The 25112-nt window shown below is 33.7% G+C and overlaps 1 protein-coding gene across 2 annotated transcripts in view; it reads right to left on the bottom strand.

The window, feature by feature from the left end:
* Positions 1 to 970: 970 nt before the first annotated feature.
* The window catches only part of PPM1A (protein phosphatase, Mg2+/Mn2+ dependent, 1A), a 43060-nt gene continuing 18918 nt past the window's right edge, over positions 971 to 25112 (bottom strand). Inside the window, exons 1-6 of one of the 2 annotated variants that reach the window (XM_012656263.1) lie at positions 16898 to 16970; positions 10981 to 11834; positions 8862 to 8979; positions 4617 to 4725; positions 2850 to 2907; positions 971 to 1863 (exon numbers count right to left, since the gene is read on the bottom strand). In XM_012656263.1, coding sequence (XP_012511717.1) covers positions 1834 to 1863; positions 2850 to 2907; positions 4617 to 4725; positions 8862 to 8979; positions 10981 to 11814 — 1149 coding nt within the window. In that variant the 5' untranslated portion in view covers positions 11815 to 11834; positions 16898 to 16970 and the 3' untranslated portion in view covers positions 971 to 1833. Of the gene's footprint in view, positions 1864 to 2849; positions 2908 to 4616; positions 4726 to 8861; positions 8980 to 10980; positions 11835 to 16897; positions 16971 to 25112 lie in introns of those variants that run through there. The other variant, XM_012656262.1, reaches the window with a different exon arrangement.

Genomic DNA, 25112 nt, shown 5'->3' with positions numbered 1-25112 from the left:
AGTTTTTCTTCATTCATGCTGGATTAAGATATAAATTAAATACAATTAAGTTACATTTAATCACCTCACAAATAAGAGGGATAATGAAAAGATTTTGCTGGTATGTAACTACTTAAATCTGAGACATTTTACATTACTTTTCCCACTACTCCCCTAACTTTACATTAGGTTTAAGGCTGTATATACAAATATGTATATTTCCAAGTTAGGGAAAAAACAAATATAACAAAATGGATTATACTAGCTTTTATACACAAAGTTTTGATTTTGTATTCAATGTTGTATTTTAGTCTTAAATTTTAATAGTTTTCTAGTGGGGAATCTGCCTACTGAATGATTAAATTACACGGTGATAAATACAATATTCAACTTAAAGAGACAAAAATACAGAAGGGCACAGAACAGTAGTCTTTTCAATGTGACAGATTTTAAAACTTACTTTCACATGCTTAATCAGAGGAATTTAAGCCTAAATTAAATTAGGTTTTATATCTACAATTCTTTAAGCTTTGAAAGTTATTTTTAAAGGCCAACAGCTAAATATTATCAACATGCTATATTTCAAATCACAAATACATCTTAACCACTTGGATTCTAAAGACATGGGCCAATTAAAAATCACAGGCAAACACACACTCACAAACACACACATACACCCCTACCACAGAGTGTTAGATTGTCAAACTTTGACAATTATTTTAATTAAACAGTAGGCAAATTCAAGCTGATGCACATCTTAATGAAAAATAAGCAGCCCAAAAGAAACCTGTTTGAAAAACAGATTAAGGAACAGAGACTTGAATCTTTTAGTCTTTCTAATGTAAGGGAAACAGTTCCATCTATGCCTTGAGTAACAGAGTTGTCCAATTAAAAGAGACTAACATCTTTTCCTATGAGAAACATCTCATTTACAATGGTACGGTGTTTTAAAAGGCCGGGGTAAGAGAGGAATTACACATACATAATTAAATTTCTTGTTTGTTAAATCAAGCTTTATTGATAAAATGGAATTCAGAATATCTTACTAGGAACAGCAGCAGGCCCAGCCAATCATGATAGCAAAAATGTGGCAGTCTCCTACTATATGTAGGAAGCTGCTGCTTATCAATTAGTAATTAAATGTAAGGACTTGTAAAAGAGGTGCAAAGAATCAAGGCATTTTAGCCCCAAGATTGATATTCTTATGAATATACTATATTACCTGCAATACTCATGGCAACAAGGAGAGAACATCCTGACAGTTAAATGAAGGGACCAGCTTTATCAACAACGACAATCCCCTACCAAGAACATTAAGATAGTTTTCAGTAACTCCTTGGATGTTCAGCTTTTGTAAGATTTTGAAATTATTCTCCATAATCATGTGCACGTTTGAACATCTAGCTGAAGTGGCTGCTGCTCTCCCTGTCCCAACCCCAAGTCCAAACACAACATGACTTGAAAGGGCTATGTATCTGTTGCATCACACAACAAGCCAAACGTTTCTTGTAACTTTGATAGTGATTTAAAGCAGTTCATAATTAAATATGAGCATTTTGTACAAGGACAATTACACTTTACACAAAAACAAAATCATACAACAAAAATTGCTGGAGTCTGATTTACAACAAGAATTATGGTTTGAAATCACGTTTACGTAAGTCTCAAACTTACAAAAAAAAAAAAATTCAGTTCTGGGCTAGCTGTTGTACTGCTGAAGTTCTCTGGTGTAATCACTCTCACCCATGTCATATCCCCTTCCTTAAAGTTGAGGATGGATGTTAAAAGGTCAACAAAGTTGAGCTGTACTCTCCTTTGGAGGTGAAGGTAAACTCCATGGCTAGATGAGCTGTTTTACCACATATCATCAGTTGATGTAGAGTCCTTTATAAAAGGAAACAAACAAAACAAGGAACTAAATTAAAGCTTAGAGGTGCCAAAATACAGTACTTCTGGATAATGCAGAAAGATAAGGTTTTGTAAAGTTGACTTTTAGAATATAAATTTTTTAAAAAGTATATAAGCATGTATGTGTGTATATGAAATAGCAATATTTAATCTGTTGAAAGAATTAACCCTTTGTTTTTGGAAAATATTTAAAATATGGATTTACAATGAGTTTGACCAAACGTATTACTAAATCAATAAAGCTACTAAAAAGAATTTTCTTTTGATAAAACCCAATCTACTTTTAGAACACCACTTTTATGGCATCAGAAAAGATTAAGATCTCAGATAATATGAAATCTGAGGAAGCTTCATAATACAATACAAAAATATTTCAGAGCAGTGCCCAAATGATTTTAAGTTACTACTTTTCTATAAACATCATACAAGAGAATTGCAGTAGAAAATTTAATTGGAAAATATGGCATTCTAATATCTATTTATACAAACCTAATATTCTACGTTAATATTTAAATGAAGTACATAGTTCAGGATGCTTGACAAAGGTATTTTCAACCATAAAAACTATTTATTGGAGATGGACATTCTGATGTTCTGTTGTAGCTGCTTACAAAACTCAGAGTAATTCAAGATTCTGAGTAGAGACATTATTCCCATTCAAAAAAATAATTAGTGGAGGCAAACCTTCTGAAGTTGATTGCTTGTAGACTCTTAAAAAAAACTAGCATGATTCAAAAGGACTTTCTCCTTTTTTGAGAGAGGTGGCCACTCACCATGATTATGTCCTCAATCACTAGACCTGTGGTGCAGGCAGAGATCAGAGCAAGCAGAGTTCAGAGCAATCAATCAGGGGTGTGGGTAAAAGAATGGGTACAGTGAACAGCTCTGCAAAAACAGGTAGCAAGGATATGCATTTAGAGTGGAGGGGAAGGGAAAACAGAGGGAGCTAAAATGCTACTTACAGTGTCATCATTTTTGTAAGGATTCAGTCTATTGTAAACGGCTTCAATTACATTCCGCCTAAATTTAAAAAAATGCAGAAAATTAATTCTTCAGAAAGCACAACACTGCCTAATAACTCACAGCCAGGTGTTCATTAAAATTTCAGAGATTATCTTACACTTAGAAATTATTTTAGTTCTATTTTTTGCTGTCAATTAGCAAGCCCCACTTTAAGATATTTGAGTCCCAATGTTAAAGTAGAGGTAAATTTACTCTAAAATGTTAACATTCCACCAAACCAGTTAACAGAAGGCCAAAAATCACGGTTTTAAAAAAAACAGTCTATATGGTCTACTTCTATTTGAACTGGATTAAAGTGGTTATGAGTCAGCAAATGGCTATCCTGTTTTTAAGATATAATACTAATATACACCAGTTAAAAGGTGCATCTTAGTTTTGAAACAGAAATAACTTCAACATCTGTTGTAAAATAATTCAGATATATTTTAAAGTTTCTGCTTTTCTTAATCCTCCTTTTAAAAGCTCTATTAAAATTGAAATGTCAAATATGACATTTCCACGACAAGTCTAGGAATTAGTTTTTGAGTAATATTTTATTAAAAAATCTACAGTGGTATTTATAAGTTATAGTCTCCTTACTTCCAAAATGGATTTGAAGTAGTTTTATTGATAGTAATTTCATCGAAAGTCACATAGAAAAACAGTTTCCAAAAAATAAAAACTTCAAAGAGGAACTTTTATACTACAATCACTATTTAGTGAAATTATTACAAATAACATGGCTACACTTGCAAAACAGTGGAGAATCAAGAAAGTTAGTCAATAATGTATTTTTGTAGGTCAATTATATGAGTATTTGAGGCAAAACTGTTTTAAACCTTGATTTATAAACTTGCTTGAATTCTCTAGTTTATTATGTAAAGATGTAGGCTTAATATTTAACACAAATTACTCCAGTTCTATGAGTGGAAAGGGAAAAAGAAAAATATGCATCCTCCTATATCTTCCCTGACCCCAAAACCCAACTAACCAGCAATCAACAACTAAAAATGCTGGGAAAATCAGATATAGAAACATGGCCCAGATGAACTAAGAGAATATTTGGGGTGTTATGTTTTCGAGAGTTTAAGAAAAACAAATTATAATACTACTAATAACACTTAGAATTTTGCGGTTCTGTGTAATTCAGTTTAAAAAATTCTTTCATTATATTATCTCATTTATGTTCTATGAGGAAATCAATGTCACCCAAACTTCCACTAAAGACAACCCTCAGTATAATTAACACGTTGACTGCCACACTAGAAAAAAAAATTTTTTCCTTGGGGTAGCGGTGTTTTATTATGAAAACAGAATAAAAATTTTGAAAACGAAATGATCCTAATTTAATGAAAAATTTGTCATTTTTACTGTTTTCTGTGCGTGAGTTATATGCAACTTGAAAAATAGTTCACTCGGCTCCCAAGGTAAGGAGATGTGTGCATTACATACACTTCATGAGGCCCCAGGCTCAAAACTAATGTGAGTTAAATGCAACTCACATGGCAGTCAATGTGTTAAGTTATAAAAAATAATATTCTGATGTATATTCTAAACAAGCACCAGATATCTTAATACTAAAAAGCATTGAAATCACAGGTTAAATATTTTAAAAACACAGATAAGTACATCACTTTAGAAATTAGGTAAACACACATTTGATTAATGGACACCTAATATTTTCATATACTGAAATAAAGTGTAAGAATGTGCAGAATGTAACTTACTTGCTTGCCAATTCACCCCCTGGTGGGAGGCTGGGGATGTTCTCACTCGCTAATGTGCGCATCACATGGACTAAGTCGGGGACGCCTTCCCCCTGCTTCTTTATGATTTCTGGGAATCAGAAGTACTTTTTTTGTAAGTGTTATCAAATTTAATTAAAAAGAAAACCGAAACAAAGATAACTTAGGTTTTTAAAGATGACATTTAACAGATCTGAGATTTTCTAAACTGGTATCATAAAAAAAAAAAAAAAAATCAGGTTGACCATTCAAAATTTATGACAAAGGATGTACAAAAGTGACACAAAAGATTAACTTCAAAGAATGAAAACAATCAAGATAAAAATGTAAAAAGAAAAAAATATTTGTTGTTAAATCAATGTATTACATAATCAGGGATATGTGCGTACAAAAGAAAATATCCTTTCTTAAGATGCCAACTAGCCATTTCTGAGATCACTCTTCTCTTTAGACTGGAAACACATTTCCCTATAAAATACATTGCTCAGATTTGAAAAAAAAAAAAAAAATTTCAAGATTTGAAAAAAAATAACCTTTAAGTATTGGGGAACTTATTGATTATATACTAACCCAAATTATTTTTACATGTACATTTACACTTGTAAGATGATACTTAAGTAGCATGTACAGATTAGATTATGTACTTGAACATCACTCTCAGTTTTTCTCTAAAGTATCTTTAAACAACATATTGTATAGATATACCATTTCCTTCATTGATTACTTGAACAAAGTCTTGACTAGAAAAGGTCTAAATTTCATTACAAAATTTCTAAAAAGAGAAAGATTTGATAAATCATACAACTGCATTTAAAATAATTTTAAAACATCCAGTTATTAAATGGGCACAGTGATAAGATTTGCAGTGTTGTCATGCAGATGCATATTGCTATTTATATCACAGAATATAAAAAATTATGAACAAAGAAACTTACAAAGAATTCTAAAACTATTCACTTTAAGTAAAAGAAGTTTTAGCACACTTTATGTGCAAATTCCAGCCAAAAGTATTTGTAAGTTATATGTTCAAGTTTTGTTCAGTTTTTGTTTTCCAACATTCATAGCAAGAAATGGTATTTTCTTTGTTATCACTGAGGCAGGAAATTGTATTAAACTTCTCAATTTGTAAATACCTTTGAAAATAACAATGCATATAAAGATCTTTCATCCTTTGATCAAGCCTCAAATTATAAAAAGACAGACATGGCTACCCATAATATTTCTTTACATGGTTTGAATTTTCCTTTTAGAATAAAGGCCAAATTTTACCATCTATTATTTTTCGCCTTTTTTTTTTTTAAACCAGTCTTAAATCTGAACAAAATGCAAGGATCTCAGATTTGGTTTGCCAAGTTCCTTTATTGTGTAATCTTTAACATCTAGTATATTTATTCTACATGGTTCTAATGCTGGAGTCTACTGTACAAAAATAAAGGGATTTGTTTTTTACCTAAACTGCACAATATCACAATCTAAAGCTGTAATACACTTAACATACAGTCTCTGCTAAGCCAATACAATTACTGGATAGATAACTAGATACAATAGAAATGAACACTGATGATAAATTCAATCAATATGGTTTCAGGTCTAAAAAACATTACCTTGAATAATCTCTATTTGATGTATCTTACATCTCCTTTGTTAGAATATAAATTAGGATATTTTAACTGTGAAGAACATTACAGGAAAACAAATTCTTTTTCAAAAATGTAAGGCTTTAAAAACAGTTAATATCGCCTATTCCATGTGGGACAATCCATTTAAACTACCTGACCATTAATACTACACTAGCCTTGTTTCTTTCTGCTTTCAAAAAAGAAAAAGAGATGAATTTTAAGAAATATTCCTTTAATTGCTATTGGACTATACATTTTAATTAGAATCTTAAAAAGACTGAATACTTCGATAAAAAATATATACGTATAGAAGATCCGTGTTTCACATACATATATACAAATACATTCTGATCCCCTGTGACTCCCCTCTACCAAGTTTGAGGGATTCTATCAGTTATCTCCAAATTCACAACTTTAAAGCTCAGGTAGTCTGTAGCAAAGATCTGAGAAATATACACACGAGTATAATCTTAAATTGGCTTAGAAGGACCACAAACTTAGTAACAGTATGGTTTAAATTATAAACTGAATCTTTTCATATCTCCAGAGAGCCAAGTATTAGAAGGGGACAAATAACAGGAGAAAGGAGAGCTGGAAAGCCTTTGTCCTTTTCTATGCTGTGGACAGAGAAGCCAATAATGTTTAAAGCAAAGTGAGGTTTAGTAGCCATAGTAATCTAGTGAAGGCATGTATTTATAAAAACAAAGGAAAAGAAAGAAAAAGGTATTTGGTGCCTGCTTTGGAAGCTGAATGCAGTATTTTTCACTGATGAGATACAACAACTTTTACAATACAAACAGTTACATTTTTTCTATGTTTTAAAATAGTAACAGTTTTAATTAATGTACTATTTATTCTCTAGTTGCAGTCTCATCAAATCCATCTGAGTAAAAAATACCATATTTATGACATAATCTCTAATTGAATGGTACAAATATAACAACACTTCAACATATCAAAAATACTGAGTATTAATGTAAACTCCGTCCAGATGGCATCTCTTCTAGCTTGATAAGTAATATAAAACAATGTAACAAAATTATGTAAATATTTCATAATTCCATCTAAAACTTAAAAAGTGCATACTAAAGAGAAAAGCAGCAATTCATTTCTAAAATTTGATCCCATTTTACAGTAAAAATACTGATGCACTTACTCTTATTTCTTTAAACCACTAAGATAACATGTATGCCCAAGTTACTTTAAAGTGCCAATACATTAAATATCAACTTATCCTTACACATATTCTTATGGTTTCATATACTTCCACTAATCAATAGTTTGATCAATGATTGTAGCATTCTAAATAGTTTATTTTACTATATTATCTATAAATAATTTATATTGAAATGATTAGTTTAAAATATAAAAATTCCAAGACCTTTGGTAATAGTAAGGAAACAGCCTCATTGAATAGTATGTCCACTGAATGAAATACTAAATAGTACAAACACATACTAGATGTATCACTATCAAGTAGGGGAGGGCAATAAAAACAAAATAACAGCTCTAGACAGTACTGAAAATCAAAACCAATCATGATTCTAGTATCAGGCTGATTATGACTGCTCTCAAATAGCTAAAAGGGAAAAAACAAAATTAAAGTGAATATTAATTTTAATAATGCAGACACAGTGGGATGTAATAGTATGATAGGTCAATGTGTTCACGCTAGCAGAGGTCTTTAACATGCAAATTAATTACATTAGGAGCCCAAAATGCGTTTTACCACCATTAAAGTCATGTCAGGTTTTTCTGCTTACAGAAACTACACTGCATATATGCATATGCAGTACACTGGAATTCAATAGAGAGATAATGTTTATACCAAGTAGTAGCTGCATCAAAATCATTTTAAATTTTTTCAAATATTTAAAGGCATTACATATGAGAGGTATGAACCTTTCCAATTGTTTCAAAGTAATTTGCAGATTTATAAGAAATATACTTCTGGAATTCCTTAGTCTTAATTAATTAATTTCTTAATTTTACTCAGCAGTTAAATTTTTGTCTGGTAGAGAACTATCATGTCTTCTATTCAGGTCTATCTTGCTTAGGTGAGACAGTTTATGGCTTAGACAAGAAGCCTTGAAACAGTTTAAATCAAATTTTTTAAAGCTGTGGTCAATGAAAGTTGTTAATAATCAGGCTGTGCCCTTCAAGTTAACAAAAAACAAAAACAAAAACAAAGGCATAGAGATTTTAAATTAATATACACAGCGTTTCACAGAAAGATGGTATTATCACCATTATAAATAATCTCTTTGTATCAAATAAAGCACAAATCAGATTTTCCTGGCATAAAATTATTCACGCCAGTGAATTCATCAAGAATTTTAGAGCATCTAAACATTTTAGCCTTTTAAAACAGAAGTTATCCCTGAATAAAATGTAGGATACTTTCCACACTAATTATTATTTCTAATATAACTATGTTAGGACAACTGCATACATCTAAACAGCTACTACAGAAATGCCCTTTCCCACTTTGGTACCCTAAACCTAGATGTCAAAGGCATGTAAAGATCTAAAAGCTAAAATGTTAAAGTTTGATTGTGTTGAAGACTTTTCCTTAATAAAGCTACTTATTTTTTGTTAAATGATCCACCTTCCACTCTGCATTCCAGGTACTTGTCCAACTCTGCCTCCTTCTTCACTGCTTCTGGTGATACTTTGGGTGCATTTGGAAAACAGATCAAAATCACACTCATGTTGTCTCGACTTCCCTGGGAAGAAAAAAGGTTGAGGATATTTTGGTTTTCTTTTTGCTCTTCAAACCCTTGAGAACCTTTATAGCCACACCAATTGCAGTTATAACGTGTTCTAGTGAAAACATGTTATTTTTAAGGGGGAAAAAAATGCATATGTGTGTGGGGGCAACCACCTCAACCTCCCATGCACTGTATAATTCAGTATAACCAACACTCCAAAAGATAGGAGAGAAACATTACAGGTTAAATCCCACTGTAATAATCATTTTTTGTAATTCTATAACACAAAACTATTTCTAAACATTTACTAGTGGCCTACTTAACTTGAATTGATACCTAACACAAATATACACGTACACATACATACATTCCATACCAGACAGAAAATTTTAGTGGTATTCTTTAAAATAGGATTTGACATGCAGTTACATGTATATTTGACAATTTTACATTTAAAATAAATTATAATAAATTATGGGGCTAATATATTTCTTAAGTAGAAATATGGAATTAGAAGTAAAACTATAAAATTTATAAACCAGCTTTTAACTTTCATAATCAGAAAAACTGACTTTTAGGAAGTACATTCGTCTGAAGAGACACCTAAGTAATTAAAATATTTGAATCAGTGTTAGCCTCCCTGGACCTATTAGTAATTTTACATTTAAGTATTTAAATCAATTATATGGAAAAACTGACCTTACATCATTAAACAAACAATACAGTTTGTCCAAAATTCAGAAATTGATAGAATGTACTATCAAGTTGTTACTCTATTGATATTTTCAACATATGTGTTGGATGTTACACAAACCTGATTTCTAAGTACAATCGGATTTTAATTAAGATTTTAAATACAGCTGGCAGTATGCATATAAAACTGCAAGGAATATTATGTTGGCTTTTTATGTCTGCATGTTAAAATATCAAATATATGCCCTCAGAAAAGTTTTGTAAAATCAACATTTGTTTAAAAAAAAAATCAAGAAATGAGTTAATGAGCATTACTGACAAAATAGAATGTTGTAGAAAGAACACTGAACCTAAGGGCCTAGATTATCTAGTCTTAATGCTGCTACTAAAGATATACAACTCTGTATAAGTCATTTATAAATATGTATGTATTAAAAATACAATATATAAACTCATTAATTCTGTAACAGTCCAATGAGTGAGATACTAAAGTATTATCTCCATTTCATAGCTGAGGGAGGTCAAACAATTTGTTCAAGACTGTAGAGTACAAAAGTAATAGGGGTGAGCCTTGATCCCAGGGCTGTCTGACTCTTAAGTCCACAGAGCCTTCTCTGGCTTCAGTTTCTTCATCTGTAAAATAAAGGGGCTGAACTAGCTCATCTATGTACATGATCCTATTTGATCCTCTCAACAACCCCATGAGACAGGGCAATAAAATCTGTCTTACCCTTTTTACAATTAAAGAAACTGATTTTCCAGAGAGTTTAAATAGCTTACCTAAAGTCATACATAGTCTCGTATGAAGTTCTTCTGACTCCATGTCCAAGGCTATTTCTATTATATCACACCAAACAATCACTAAAGTCCCTTTGTAAGTACTACAGAGTCATTAAACCACAGTCTTGAAGTACTGAGATATCATAAATATGCTGAGATATAACATGGTAAAAAATATTAAAACTCCAAAATGCTTTTCATTTATAGATACTGAGGCCTAACCCTCCCCACTTTCTTTCTTTCAAAACATGTACTTTGATATAATCTTTTTACCTTTGATAATCTTCCACATTATTACAAAGCTCAAATAGTCATGGTTACTAGAAGACTAAACATTCAGATTATAACTCTTATGTAGATGGTACCTGGGTAATTTATTTCTAAAAAGTGTTCCTATGATGTATTTTCATAATTGGTGAAAAGTATACTGCAATTGTGCCAAAAACTTATTTTTGATAACTACAGGTTCTAAGATGATTAAATACTAGAATAATTAATATGACGTAAGATAATTTTATGATTTTTTTAAAAAGGTCTAGCTACCTTATACAAACAGGTGTCGACTACTTCATTGCAAACTTTCTCAAGGTCATCAGTGACTTCAAGTCTGGATCTTACAAAATCACAGAGCTCTTCGTTTCCCATAACATCCCAGATACCATCACATGCAAGGATAATGAACTGATCATCTTCTTCAGATCTTTCAATATCATGGACTTCAGGCTCTGGTGAGACAAGCTGCTCTGTAGGACCTTTTCCATGGACACATTTGTAATCAAAATCCCCAAGGGCTCTTGATACAGCCAGAGAGCCATTCACACGCTGAATCATTACAGAGCCACCTGCATTCTGAATTCGTTCTTTTTCCAGCGGATTACTTGGTTTGTGATCTTGCGTGAAGAAGTGTACTTTCCTGTTCCTACAAAGTAAACCTCTTGAGTCTCCACAGTTAATGAAATAAGTATGTTGGGGAGAAATTAAGACACCCACAGCTGTTGACCCACTTCTATCTGCACCATGCTTCTTCTCTGACATAACTCTCATGTGTTCATCAATCTCCAGAAAACCTGTTCTGATTCCATTCTTTACATTTTCCACAGAAGGTGATCCTGCAGACCCTTTAAAATCCTGGTTATTGGTAATGTGATCTAACAAATGCTCACAGCAGTATTTGGCAACCTGAGAACCAGCATGCCCATCATACACAGCAAAGAATGACCATGTTTCAAGTCCACTTGGCAAACCGATCACAGCTGTATGTGCATCCTCCATTTCAACACGCCAACCTTGCATGCTGCTTAGCCCATATCGCAACCCATTACCCTGCCCCTGGGCATTATGCTTTTCCATCTTTGGCTTGTCTAAAAATGCTCCCATTATGTCTTGATCCTCTAGGTCTGCAAAGGAAGAGAAACAGGAAAAGTCAATTACTGTCTTATAAATATGTACCAAACAATCTTCTGAAGAGTGAAGGAGACACACAGTAAGCATTAAATAAGAATTTACAACTCTTGTGATAAACAGACACTAATTGTGTTGCTGACTTGGCATCTGGAGATTAACAAGGAAAAACTGAGGGGAAGGCTGATCAAGCACAGATCAACAGGCAGAGAAAACTAAAGCATTGGGATAAAGGGGAGTAAGCAGAAAGGAGACCTGGCAGTGGCCATCAACTTAAATGAACCAGGCCAAGTGTTTCAGGATACATCAAACATGTGCAATCTCTTAGGGAATCTCAGAACTAAGTTGTGTGTGTATCAATCAAGACAAGCTAAATGAATTTATAGGACATATCAAAAGCCTACTAATTCAAGCATCTTAGTGGAACATTCAGAAATTTCCAAAGTTTGATTTCAAACTACCTAGCTTTATTCCCACCACATGAACCCTCTGAAGAACTAAAAAATAATCTACTCAAAATGTTCCAAATTGAGGCCGGCGCGGTGGCTCACGCCTGTAATCCTAGCACTCTGGGAGGCCGAGGCAGGTGGATTGTTTGAGCTCAGGAGTTTGAAACCAGCCTGAGCAAGAGCGAGACCTCGTCTCTACTAAAAATAGAAAGAAATTAATTGGACAACTAAAAATATATAGAAAAAATTAGCCGGGCATGGTGGCGCATGCCTGTAGTCCCAGCTACTCGGGAGGCTGAGGCAGAAGGATTGCTTGAGCCCAGGAGTGTGAGGTTGCTGTGAGCTAGGCTGACGCCACAGCACTCACTCTAGCCCGGCACTCACTCTAGCCCGGGCAAAAGAGTGAGACTCTGTCTCAAAAAAAAAAAAAAAAAAGTTCCAAATTTGCATTCTCCTTCCTTTAAGCCTTTGCTCATGTCAGTCTCCTTAACTGGAATCCCTTGCCTCTCCTCTCTACTTACAGAAAAAAGTATACCCATCCTTTAAAGTTTAGTTCAAATTCCACCTATTCCATAAGGTTTTTCAGTCTTTGATAAAGCCAGTAAGTTATTAAATTACTATAAATGGTCTAGCCTCAGTTTTTAATTTGCAAGCAGTTATACATACAAATAATAAAACATGTTATATATAACAAAATTAATCTACAGGTAAATCTATTAATCTAATGGTAATAACATGTATCATTATTTTACTCTATGACCATTAGGTATAAATAGTAAAGGAGATCAAAGAGTCTAGTGACAGCCCTGCTGCCAAGCCTGAAAGTTCAGCTAATATAATCCTTTCCCAATCCTCAAAAGTTAAAACCCCATGGTCAGGAATGGGCCCATACAAGGCAAGGGGACAGTTTGTCAGGATTTAGGTTGGCCCTTACTTGCATAATAGCTTAGGAATGTGCATACTTGGGGTTCAAGTAACCAAATGAGTTACAACTGAACTAAAGGCAATCTGAAAGAATAGAATGATAAATGGAGATTTAATGGTGGTGAAGAGGAATTGGGTAGTAGGGGAAAAGGGTGGGCAGGGGATAGGTAAATCACTATGCAGTTTTGAGACTAGGAGATTGATGATATTAGTGATGCTAAGCTCAGAGAGGAAACTGGGAGAGAAAGGGGAAGAAGAAAAATCCCTAGGAAGGAAATAAAAACATTTGTTTTCTCAGCAACGCTTTCCCCCTTCTTTTTCCTCATTGGTCCAAACTATACAGGCAGAGAAGACTGGCTGATTGGTACAATAAAATAATCTGCCTACTCCTCTGCCCCCTACTACAATTCCACTATTGGAAGGTAAAGAATGAAAACTAGCTATCACACATCCCTTATGGTGGTATTTATCAGATTACTTTTCTGACACTAAGTATTTTTCTGACACCAAGTTGATACACATTAATGCAAGAGTATTGACTGGGGAAAGGACAACGTAATGATGACATCTTCTTAGCAGACAATGTTTAGGAAGAATTATAAATCATTCTGGTGTTTTAAAAACATTACCTCATTTAATCTCAACAACACTCTAAGGTGAGTAATAATATCATCTCTAATTTATAGATGAAGAACCTTAGCCAAGGTTAAAGAACTTGGCTAAAATCACTCAACTAATAAGCTTAAAGGAATCAGGACTCTAATTCAAGTCTGCCTGTCTCTAAAGCATCATTAACCACTAAGGCAGTGGGTTTCAACCATAGCTGTGCAACAGAATCTATGGGCCTTTGAAAAATAAATATTTCCAAATCAGAATTTCCAAGGTAGGGCTGAAACCTAGGCATGTGTGTATTTAAAATTTTTCACATGTGATTCTGAGGCACAGCAAGATTGCAAACCACTGGAAAAGATTATACTGAATGGTAAGGTAGAAGATGAGGAGAGGAAAGAGACAGATAAGGGCCAAAGAGGAAGAATCAACTCAAAATGTGATCGAGACCACAATCCTAAGTTACAAGACCACTATCCTAGGCTAGAAATGACGAGGAGAAGTTGTACACGAGAAAAGAGTCCACTGTCTTGAGAAAAGAAAAAGATGTCAGTGAAACTCAAAAATGTGAACATATTTAATAGACAAACCAACAAAAGAGAGCAGCAATGACAAACTTTCCTCCACTAAGAATTTACCAACAGCATAAAGTACTAAATAACAGAAGTTATGAAGTTACATCAACCTGGGTTTAAATTCTGGCTCTACTACTTAGAAACAGTGTGACTAATTAACCTTTCTGAATCTCTCCATCTGTATAATAAGAAGGTACTAATCTTACAGGGTTCTTACGAGGATTAAATAATATACGCAATGCACTTAGTATAGTGTCTAGCACATTGTTAACACTCAATATGATAGATATTATTAAATAATTATTACACTATTCTTTTCTACCAGAGGGAGTAGTCAGTCATAATAATGTTTCCTCCTTGTCATCAGCTTTGACCACCCTTAAATTAAAAACTTCTACAAGATACAGTTTAAAACACATTTAAACACCTCATTAGTAAATAGGGGAAAGCAAATTTAAAACAAAATACCATTTCTCATCCATCTGGCAATATCAAGAATTGGTAAGAATGTGGGGAAACAGGAACCCCTATACTGCTGATGGGAGTATAAATTGGTTCAGCTACTTTGAAATGTAATAGGCAATAGCTAGTGAAGTTCAAGATGTACATAAGTAACTCCTCAGCAATTCCACTTCTAATTATATATCCTAGAGCAATGTTTTACCAACAGTGGATATGGGTGATGAAATCAATTTAGTGGGTTATGTGTGACCTGTATTTTAAAAGGATAAAATAGGGTGCATCCCAGGTAGTAAAGGTGAGTAAATACTGTTTCTTGAAGTTTTTGTTCCAGATGTATATGTGTGCTTACTAAACTGAGGTATATACTTCTTACTGTGGTCATAGTCAAAAGCTTGAGCCAGGTGCAATGGCACACGCCTGTAATCCTGGCTGCTCAGGTAGTTGAGGTGGGAGGATTGCTTGAGCCCAGGAGTTCGAGATCAGCCTGGGCAACACAGAGAGAAACTCCTATCAAAAAACAAAACAGAAAACAAAAAAACAAAAAGCTGGAAACATGCTGCCTTAAAGGAACTCTCCCATCTGCCCAAGGTGACGTGTTCAATGATCTTTTTGGAGAACTATAATAGTAAACATGGGAAATAAACTAATTGCTGATTAGAAGGTAGAATGGATAAGCAAAGAATACTATTTAGGTTTAACTATATCAACACAGATACTTTTCAAAAACAATGATAAAAGGCAATATGCTGAATAATGCAGCAAAACAATTGTATTACTAAAATATACATATTTGGTAAAAATGTAAAAACAAGGATAGGCAGAATATGTGCAAACTTCAGACAGAGTAGTAGTTGTAAGCTCCATGAGAGCAGGGACATTTTTTTTTCATTCACTGGTGTCTGCCCAGCACTTGGAACAGAGCCTAACACATAGCAGAAATTCAATATTATTTGTTGAATGACAAGTTTCTCTTTGGGAATAAGAAGAGAGAAGAGAATGGCTTCAGGGAAGGTCCAAAAAGGGGATTCAAGTGTATCTGCAACGGGTATTTCCTGGACTTTGAAGCAGTAACAGGGATTTTAAGAACATAATCTCTGCTTTACCTTACCTTTTTTTAGTTTTTCTTTGGTTCACCTAAGGTAAACTGAACACCCTTCAAAAGTTACTTGTACTAAGAAGTCAAAACCAAACCAAACAAAACCCATACCAGGAGCCAAAGAAAAGCAAACTAAGAAAGAAATTTTTTTAAAAGCACATAGGATTCTCTTAAAACTTAAGTAAGATTAACCTCTAGATTAGACAGATTAGGAGCATGGCTTTTTCTCTCATTCTTCTCCATAGCCCACATCCTCACCTCTGAACAACTACGTGAGATAACAGGTGGGTACAGGCTTCATAACAACATCTAACGTTTATGGAGGGATTACTACTAGCCAAGCACTGTTCTGAAGTTTCATATATGTGTTAACTTCTTTAATCTTCATACTAATCTTAAAAAATAAGTACTTCCATTATCCCTGTTCTACTGATGAAGAAATTGAGCCACAATGAGGTTAAGCCATCTGCTGAATTTCCGTGTTTGTATAATGAGCATATTAATACTTACCTCTGAATGTTGCTGCAAGGTTTAAATGAGGTAATGGTTGCAAAGCAGCCATACAGAGCCTGGCAAAAATGAGGCACTCAGCAAATGGACACTATTTATTATTACTATGTTCCTACATAGACTGCCACATCTAGATTCTGACCTCAACTAGCAGGGAGGCCTTTTATAAACAAGTCCAGTAGTTATTTTCCAGATATGCATATGAAACTATCAAATAAATAATTCTTTGAAGATAAAGTATACTTTCTAAAAACAAATCTCAGACTTTTAAAAAATACAGAGCATATTGAAATGTAAAATGGTAAAAACACAAGTCAACCATCTAATAAAATTTTAGGTCTAGTTCCACAGCAACTATAAAAATACAGTCAAGATCAAATTAATTTTGTGGCTGAACTTTTACATAGCAAAAACAGGCAATTCAAAAATCTTACCTCCTTGGGTTCTGAGTGACTTGTGGAGTCCTGGTGAAGCAGCCAACTATAAGCTACATAAATACAGCAGCTGGTTATGTAAATATGATACCAAAAAGTATTTACTTATTATAAATACTATGTTTACATAGTCATCTTCCATAAGTGGACTACTAAAGACTCTTTTATTTAGTCAAATGATTAAACTGGCATATATCTATAAATAGTAAATCCCAAGAGGATTCAATTTGCCCATGAAAGTTCAAGTTAGTTCTGAGAGAAACTTTAGTTCTCATCTAGAGTCTTAAATCTACTCTTGAGTACATGCTGAATCTCATCACAACACAGGTATTATCAGTTGATCTTAACTTTTCAAAATAAAGTACTATGACAATCATTAAGACTGAATTCATCTTTGATATAATCAGAAAATTTGGTGAACATTTTGTCTTTTAGAATCAAACTAACCCCTAAACTGAAAAATTCTGAGGCTGGACCAGGAAGTCATTCACTAATGTTCAGCCATTGCCTTTTATTAAACAAAGCTGATCTCACAGCAGAGCTCTGAACCTTGTTATTTGATTTAATCCACTCAGAATTACACTGAATAATAATTTTAAAAGCTCTATTTTATTGTTAAGATCCCTAAGCAATATATTAGCCCCAAAGAAATAAGAATTATTCAACCAACAATTTAAGCAGCATCCTTAAGACATTCAATAATAAAACTCTACAGGTATTTTTCTGTTTACCTTCAGACACATAGTCTAACATACACTTCCAGGCTCCATAATCAGAGGCAAAAATAGATACATGTAAACAATGTGGAGAAAACTGTATTCTCTTAGCAAATGATACCAGAACTATTCTTAGGGCAATCTCTAAATTTTTCTGAAAAGCACTACTTTGATCAGATACTTAAGGTAGGGGGTGGTAAGGCTCAAAAGATACACTGTTTAACAAAAGATCACTGCTAAAGAGGCATTCCAAGGAGGATGGATACTGTTAACTAGAAGTCCTTAGTTTGATGAGTATCAAGATGGGTTTGGTTTTAAAAATTTGGGAGGAAAATCTGGAGTAGACTTGCATAAGAGACAAGAAATCTAAAGACTGAAGGGAAATCTAGAGAGAAAAAAATATATAGCAAGAGAGATTAGAAGGTAGGAACCAAAGGAATACTAGCTAACAGCACAGGCAGAAGTGTGTAACACGGCAATATTCAAGTTATTTGCAGTGGGATGTGGAATGTAAACTCTCTATTACTACCAAATCGCTATATTCTCCATTGCTCACTAATGCTTATATATGAATGGACTTTGTCCTCAAAGACGAGGACAAATGGTCCTCTGGGATGTACATTTATTGAATGATAGAATATTAAGCAATATATTTGCATAGCTGGAGTTCAGTGAAGAAATATAGAAATATGTACTCTTCCAGCCAAATCTCTGTAAAGGATAATTTAGGCTATACAAACTACTTTTAAATTCCCAAACTGTGGCCAGGTGCGGTGGCTCACGCCTGTAATCCTAGCGCTCTGGGAGGCGGAGGCGGGCGGATCGTTTGAGCTCAGGAGTTCGAGACCAGCCTGAGCAAGAGAAATAGAAAGAAATTAGCTGGACAACTAAAAATATATAGAAAAAAATTAGCCGGGCATGGTGGCGCATGCCTGTAGTCCCAGCTACTCGGGAGGCTGAGGCAGGAGGATCACTTGAGCCTAGGAATTTGAGGTTGCTGTGAGCTAGGCTGACGCCACAGCACTCACTTAGCTCGGGCAACAGAGTGAGGCTCTGTCTCAAAAAAAAAAAATTCCCAAGTTGTGACACAGTAATTAAAAAATTATATTTTGTAATTCAAGGCAGTCATCTCAATGTTATCTATGATAATGACAAATAAGCACCTTAACAACACTACAGCAAATTTGGGAGAAAAAAGACTAATTTGGGAGTGATTTTTCTCCCATTTGGAGTCTGAAATTTCTCACTGATCATTGCTTTAAAAAATGATTACACATATTTATATTTAAAAATTTGATTTTGATAATTTGTGTAATTAATTAGAGCCAAAATGTAGAAACAATCTGTCTAAACCTACTTTACAAATGAGAAGCCTCAGAGAAATAAAATAATTTGCCCAAGGTTACAAAGCTAGTTCAGCAGTAAGGCTGAGAACAGGTTTCTGGACTTGCACTCCAATTCTCCTACACATGCTATCCTATATACTTGTAAATGAAGTAATAAAAATCTAAATATGTAGGTTTTTAAAAGATAACATACAAGATAGGGAAGATTGTCACAGAAAAAGCTGAGACTTCCTTCAGTGCCATATTTTTCTCTGCCTACAAATCTATATAATTTCTTCTCTGAATCTCTAAACTGCCAAAGATAAATGACCTAAAAAAAGAGAAGGAAAAACAGCAAGAAAAAAAAAAAATCTAAACTTACTGAAAGAAAACAACAGTGAACTAATTATAATTTCTAGCAAAGCCAATTTCAGGTACTTTGGCTAGATAAGATATGAAGATGAGCACAGAAAAATAAGATGACTTTTAAAAAAATTCAGAACTTAAAACAAGGGAGACTCAGTATTCATCAGCTCAAAATTAGAAACTACCCATCAAGATATGAGATGATGCTGAATGAATAAAACAACTGCAAACTGTCAATTAAAAAAAAAAAAGAGGTACTCTGAAAATAGGTTCATGGAAATGAAAAACAATTACTGAACTAAAAATTACGATAGAGATAATGAATAGCAGATTGGATATCACAGGAAAAACAAACAAATCAATAAATGAGTGGATCACGTCAAAGAATTCTTTTAGAACCCTATCCTCACACCTCTCTGTTACAATAGAGGACTCCCTGTCCTCTCCCTAATGATAAATCCCTCTACTAGAGCTTGGGCACCAATGCCTCAAAGGAATCTTAAATGACTTACATGTTTTTTCAGGAACCTTACACTATTACTCTCCTTCCTCCTTTGTTATCAACCTCTTTCTTTCAACTGGAATGTGATTTTTAAAGACACTCAAGTGTCACCCACGTCATCCATTAAAAATAAGTATTCATGTGACTCATTCCCCTCTAATTTACCCACCTGCCTCTCTTCTCTTTATAGTTAAACTTCTTGAAAAACGTATTGATACTTCAAAATATAGTCTGGCCATTCCACCATATCAAGTTCTTCCATGTCACTTAATTCAATGGACACTTTTAGTCCTCATCTGACTGCTCCCAGTCGCATTCAACACAACACTCCCTCCTGAAACACTCTTTCCATTGGCTTTTCAAGATGCTACACACTCCCAGCTTTCCTCCTATCCCTAACTTTTCCATCATTGTCTCCTCTGCAGGCTCATCCTCATCTCCCAAGCCATTAAATATTGGCATCCCTTAAGGCTCACACCTAGGCCCTCTTCTATTCCATGCTGCCTCCCTAGGCACTCTTTCACATATCTGCTGTTTTTACTAGTGAATGGCACCATCATCCACCAAAGTGAATAGAAACCAAGGACATCTTTGACATCTCTCTCTACCTCATCTCCCATCAGTCCACCATCAAATCCTATGGATTATTTATTTCCTAAATATTCTTAAATCTGTTCACTTTTTTCTATCACACCCTAGTCTCTTAGCTACCATCATTCTCACTGCAGAATACCAGCTTATTTTTTCTCTTCACATGCATGCTGGCATCCCTAATTCATTCTTAAACTGCAGCCTAAGTAAACCTTTCAAAATACAAATTTCACTGTATCACTTCTGTACTAAAAGTTTTTCAATGGCTTTCCACTGTTTTGGAAGATAAAGAACTGCTTAATATAGCTTACATAAAGGCCCTAAGTAGTCAGACCCTTACCTACCTTCTCCAGCCTCATCTCACTTCATACCTTCTCTTCCGCCACCCCACTCTTTACTTCAACTATAAAAGGATCTCTTACAGTACTTAGCACTCATCATGCTTCCCTCCTCCCACTATATAACAAATCCTACTTCCTCTACCTAAACAGCTATTCCCTCATCTCTTAGTCAATTCCTCTTCATTCTTCAGATCTCTATTCAAGCATCAGTTCTTCAGGAAAACTTTCTTTGAATTCCCTAAATTCCCCTATCACAGAACATATAGCAGACCATCAATACATATTTGCTGAATAAATGAACTCAAAGAAAAATCAGATAAAAGTAAAAATTCAATAAGAAGAGAGTAAATATACATATAAAAAATAAGACTTTCTGAAAGAGAAAACAGAGAGGCTATAATTAAAGAAATAAGAGAAGAAAGTTTTCCTCAATTGAAGTCTTTTCAAACTTAAAAACATCACTGGATTAACTGCTAAAAAACCCACTCCTAGTTACCCACAACTATAGATATTCAAGGAAAAGAGAAAATACTATAATGTAAGATTCTAAACAGAAAACATGAGTATTCAAAAAGCATCAAATAGATATCAGCCATCTTAACTGCAAAACTGAATCCTAAAAGACAGAGAATAACCCAAGTTCTAAGAGTAAAAGTTCACAAACCTAGAAATTACATAATCACTCAAACTATTATTTATATGTGGGTGTATATTGGGGTGGAGGAGTAGAAGAGGGTAGAATACATTTTAAGACACACAAGAACACAAAGAATATACCCATACCCACTTTATTAAAAAAAATTTTTTTACAAGAAAAAATTCCAACTAAGCAAACATTCACTCACTATATTTTAAAACCAAGTTCATCTTTCTATGACTTTTCATTAGTTTAACCCTTTAATAACATTACAGAAAAAGTCAGAAGTAACCTGAATTCTTAAAAATAACATATCTAGAAAATCAAAATCCCAAATGTAAAGTAAAAAAAAAAACTTAGAAAATTGTCCAATTATCCAATTTAATACTAGAGAGACACTGTTTTCATGTCATCCAACACATCAACATCAAAGCACATATGAACCATCAAAAAAATGGAACTACCTGTCATAAGATTAAAATTAAAAAGTTACATACAGGTCTATCAAGACCTTTAGCTTATCTAACTTAGTATCTAACTTTCTTCATCAACAAATAAGCAACTTGGATTACTTGCCAATTACTTTGTTCTGAGAAATGTATAAGTTGTAAAAGTTAAGTGAGAAGATTAAAATTCTAAGAATACCTAGGTAAACATTAGTAAATTAAATACTTTTTTAGAGGTTAGTCTAAAACCATGCTGATGAATTCCCATTTAAAAAATTCTTATTCTCAATACCAAGATGAAGATTTTAAGAGACATATAAGATTACTTTACTATGGAAAGATCAACTTGTAAGAAATGAAAAAAGAAAAAAGAAGCTACAAACTAGGCCTGCAAACTGATAACCAGAATTTGACCTTGACATATGGTGTTAGTCTCTCTCCCCAGAACAACATGCATTCTCCGGAGTCCCTACCACTCCTTATTAACCACATTCAGCCCATTTCATCCACTTTTCCACCATGGCATCTGAGTTTGCATGACTTGGTAAAGAGGACACATCTCTGATCCTAACAAACAGCACAGACTCTGTGAGACTTTAATCTGATTTTTGACTAATATGGCTGCCTCACCCCAAAGTAGCAAAACAAAATGATACCTGTAGTAATCTGAATGGCTCCTGAAAATATCAGGTCCTAATCCTATAAATGTTAACTTATTTTGAAAAAAAGTCTTTGCAGATGTGACTGAGAATCTTGACATGGAGAGAGAATACTGGATTATTCAGAGGCCTTTAACTGCAATCACATGTCTTTAGAAGAGCAAAGCAGAAGAAGATTTGATACATGCAGAGAAGGTGATGTGAAGACTGAGCAGAAAGAGATTTAAGGATGCAGGCCTTGAATAATGCAGTGATGTAACTAGAAGGCAAGTGATGTGGCTGACAGCCACCAGAAGGTGGAAAACACAGGAACAAATTAATCTGTCCCTTAAAGCCACTGGAGTGACCACATTCCTGCTGACACACTGACTGTGGCCCAGTTAAACTGATTTTGGATTTGTGGCCTCCAGAACTGTAAAAGAATAAATCTGTATTGTTTTAAGCCACCAAGTTGGTGCTAATTTGTTACAACAGACATGGAAACTAATACAAAACCCAACAGTAAATCCATCTATTGGGGAAAAAAATCTGCCAAGTTAGTGAAGACGGAAATCTGTGGTACTTTCAACAAGCATTAAGAGAAAAATCAATGGAGACAAAGTTTCTTACCAGCAGCAGGCTAACAGGACTAGCTCCCTATCACTTCTCTTAAAAAACTGAGTATCATAACTAAAATGATAATTCTGTATAATTCAGCTCATTAAGTTTAAATTCCAAAGGAAAGATATGAATGGTACCCCATGTATCCTGAGAGGCAAGGAGTATCCAGCCACACTACTTTTGGGCAAACAACAGAGAAAATATAAAATATATTTAAATATAAAACAGAAACAAAATTTATGGAACCCATATCAAAATTCTAAAATAAAAAATATTAATTTTAAAAAGTACTCAAGAACATGATTTCACTGAAAGATTCAACCTAGAAAACAGAAGAAAACTAAATAACTTACATATAAGAAATTAAAGAAAACCTGATTTGTGAAATAAGAGATGAAAAATAAGAAACTAGAATATAAGAAGTATTAACAGAGCTAAGAAAATAAATTTAGGAGATAAAAAAATTATTGTAATATTTTAAATGGCATGAGAAGCAATAACAAGGAGGGCAGACACTATAGCAAAAAATTCACAAGGGTAAAAACTGAAATAAGAGAAAAACCATCCAGTATGCAAATAAGTATAAAAAACCAAAGATGAGTAGATTGGAGAAGATACAAAAACAATGCAGATCCAATAGTTCAATTAGTACATTGTGAAAAGAAAACCAAATAATGGAAGACAAATTAAATTTCTAAGAAAGAAATTAATCCTAAACTGAAAGACTGAACTTTATGGTTGAAAGAGTTTATCAGTACTAGATAAATTTGGTAGAAAATGACTAACACCAAAGCATAATTTTAAGACTATGAATTTCAAGAATACAATTCAGACAAAATAAACAAGCCAACAAATAAATAAAAATAGGAATAAATTAGGTTGGCCTCAGACTTCTTTGCAACATAAGATGACAGGCAATGAAGTAATGCCTATAAATGCCGAGAGTAAGAGGTATATTCCAAGAATTCTATACCCAGCAAAGTTGTCATTTACTTGTGAAGACAACAAAAAGACATTATCAAATATGTCAGCACTAAATAAGTATTATTTATCCATGTTCCATTTCTGAAAAATCTATTTAAAGATACAGATTCATGCAACCAAGAAATTAACCAAAATCAAGAAACTCTGGCCAGTCACAGTGGCTCATGCCTGTAATCCCAGCACTCTGGGATGCCAAGGCAGGAGGATCCCTTGAGGACAGGAGTTTGAGACCAGCCTGGGCAACATAGCAAGACCCCATCTCTGCAAAAAATTTAAAAAATTAGCCAGGTATGATGGTGCATACCTGTATTCCCAGCTACCTGGAGAGGCTGAGCGAGGAGGATCACTTGAGTTCAAGGCTTCGGTGAGCTATGATCATACCACTGCACTCCAGTCTGGGTGACAGAGCGAGACCCTGTCTCTTAAAAACAAAACAAAATCAAAAAACAAAAACACCGATAAACTCAAAAATGAAGATGTTAAAATAAAAGTGCTCTGGGGTAGGCAAAAATTACTAGGCAAATGTAACCAAAAAGAAATCAAGGATTATAACTTTAATTTCTGGCAAAGGAAATTACATAGACTAAAAAACGAACAGAACAAGAGCCATTTTTAATTGGTGAAAGATATAGTCCAAAGTTATAATTGAACTCTTAGGAATTTTTATGTGCCAAATATTTTTATGCCAGACAATTCATAGCAGAACTACCAAAAATACTATACACTAAAATCGAGACTATATATTCTGTCCAAATATACTTAAAAAGAAAATGAAATGACACAGATCACATTATCTAATAACAGTAGACACTGATAATGAAAGCAAGAAGAAAACCTTAAACATCTGCAAATTGCTTAAAAAAGCATGCTCCTAAGCCATTTTACATTGAGACTGTGCATTTCTACAATCATACAATATTTAGAAACAATGAGAAAAATCTCCTACCAAATTCTATGAGAAGTTACAAACCTTATTCGAGAAAACTCAGTTAAAAAAAAATCACTATACTAAACATTTGACTCAAAAAGAGAAAAGAATAACCACACA

This window comes from Propithecus coquereli, unplaced genomic scaffold (assembly GCF_000956105.1).
Source record: "Propithecus coquereli isolate 6110/MARCELLA unplaced genomic scaffold, Pcoq_1.0 Scaffold5, whole genome shotgun sequence".
Classification (NCBI taxonomy): domain Eukaryota; kingdom Metazoa; phylum Chordata; class Mammalia; order Primates; family Indriidae; genus Propithecus; species Propithecus coquereli.
This window is presented reverse-complemented; position numbering and strand designations above follow the sequence as displayed.